The sequence below is a fragment of the Egretta garzetta genome, unplaced genomic scaffold, assembly GCF_000687185.1.
Source record: "Egretta garzetta isolate BGI_Z169 unplaced genomic scaffold, ASM68718v1 scaffold501, whole genome shotgun sequence".
Classification (NCBI taxonomy): domain Eukaryota; kingdom Metazoa; phylum Chordata; class Aves; order Pelecaniformes; family Ardeidae; genus Egretta; species Egretta garzetta.
This window is the reverse complement of record NW_009258547.1, coordinates 76,237-77,666: the sequence shown is the minus strand read 5'-3', so window position 1 is coordinate 77,666 and position 1,430 is coordinate 76,237. Positions and strand designations below refer to the sequence as shown.

General features: G+C 68.9%; 1 protein-coding gene across 1 annotated transcript in view; it reads right to left on the bottom strand.

The window, feature by feature from the left end:
- DCTN1 (dynactin subunit 1) overlaps positions 1-1,430 on the bottom strand; it is a 21,323-nt gene that overhangs the window by 2,029 nt on the left and 17,864 nt on the right. Inside the window, exon 18 of the mRNA XM_035903149.1 lies at positions 1,104-1,209. Coding sequence (XP_035759042.1) covers positions 1,104-1,209 — 106 coding nt within the window. The remainder of the gene's footprint in view (positions 1-1,103; positions 1,210-1,430) is intronic.

Genomic DNA, 1,430 nt, shown 5'->3' with positions numbered 1-1,430 from the left:
GCTCTGGGCGCTCCAGGGACCCCGTCCCTCCACTGCGGGAGTCACCGCTCTGCACCCCCAGCGGTGTCATGCCCGTCACTCCCTTCCTGCAGTCCCGGTGCTGACCAGGAGCGCACCAGCCACGAGCTCCCCTGCGCCACAGGCTGCGTGGCATCGGAGCCGAGCGCTGCCCTCCAGCGGGACCTGCGTCCTTCCCCCTGTGCCCAAACCAAGCCCCGTCCCAGGGCCATGCTTAGGTGCCTTGGGACGCCAGTCCCCCCCCGGCATGCACTTCTGGGGGCCAGGGGAGGCGGGGAGCACGGGCATGCTGGGGTGCGGTACTGTACCTCTCTGCTGTTCCTCTGCAGTACAAGGAGAGGAGCCAGAGGAAAGACAAGAAGAAGCAGAATTAAAGCCGAGGATCGAGCTGGGGGGGAGCCATGGCCAGAGGAGCTCCGGTGACCCACGGCTGCGTCCTGTGCCAACCCCTGTCCCCTGACTCGGGGAGCAGCGACAGTCGCGGCAGCCCCACTGGGGCAGTGGGATTCCGTGTGCCACTGCTGCGGGATCGGGCCAGGAGCCGGCGAGCCCCGACCTCCTGCGAGCGCCCCGAGCAGGACACGTGCACCCACGGCGTGGCTCCTCCGGGGCCGGCCCGCAACAGCCGCCTCTCGCGGTGATCCGTGCTGACCCGCCCGAGGTGCCGGGTGCGAGCCTCCCCGCGCGGGGCCGGAGGAGCAGCTCCTGCAGACCGCCCCGCCACAGCCGGTGTGCACGACACCCCCAAGGGCTGGGGGTCCCTCAGCCCACGCTCCCCGCCCTGGCGCTGGCACGGTGCTCACAGCACCGCCCGGACCCTTCGGGACTGAGGACACGCTGCCAGCATCCCCGCAGCCCGAGCTCGTGGCCGCAGTGGCTCTGGGAGAGGCTGCAGCTCCACGAGCGCCAGGAGCTGCTGCATCCAGGAGCCAGGCTGCGTCCGGGTGTTGCCCAGCCCAGATCAGGCCAAAAGGATCAGGAACCCACTAGGTCACCGCCACTGCCGCACAGCCGCCCTGGTCGCAGTCCCAGAGGACACTCTCTGTTCAGGAGGCCAGCACTGCCCTACAGCCAGAGCTCCTGACAGGCGCCAGCGCGTTTCCATCACCCCACACCCCTGCTTTGCCCCTGTCCCTGCCACCAGGCATTTCTTGTAGGACACGTCCTCCAGACGGAGTGACAAGGACGCCCCTGCCAGCCAGCATGAGGACCTGCAGCCTCAGCAAGCACCCGTCCCTCACCATCACTCACCCCTTGCCGCTGGGCTTCAGGATGGCCCAGGAGGCACGGAGGTTGGACTAGATGATCTCCCGAGGTCCCTTCCAACCCTTGTGATTCTGTGATTCTGTGAATCGGGTCCCTCCCCCTCCCAGCCGGCCGGGTCAGCCCGCAGGGGCACGGCAGCAGAGGCG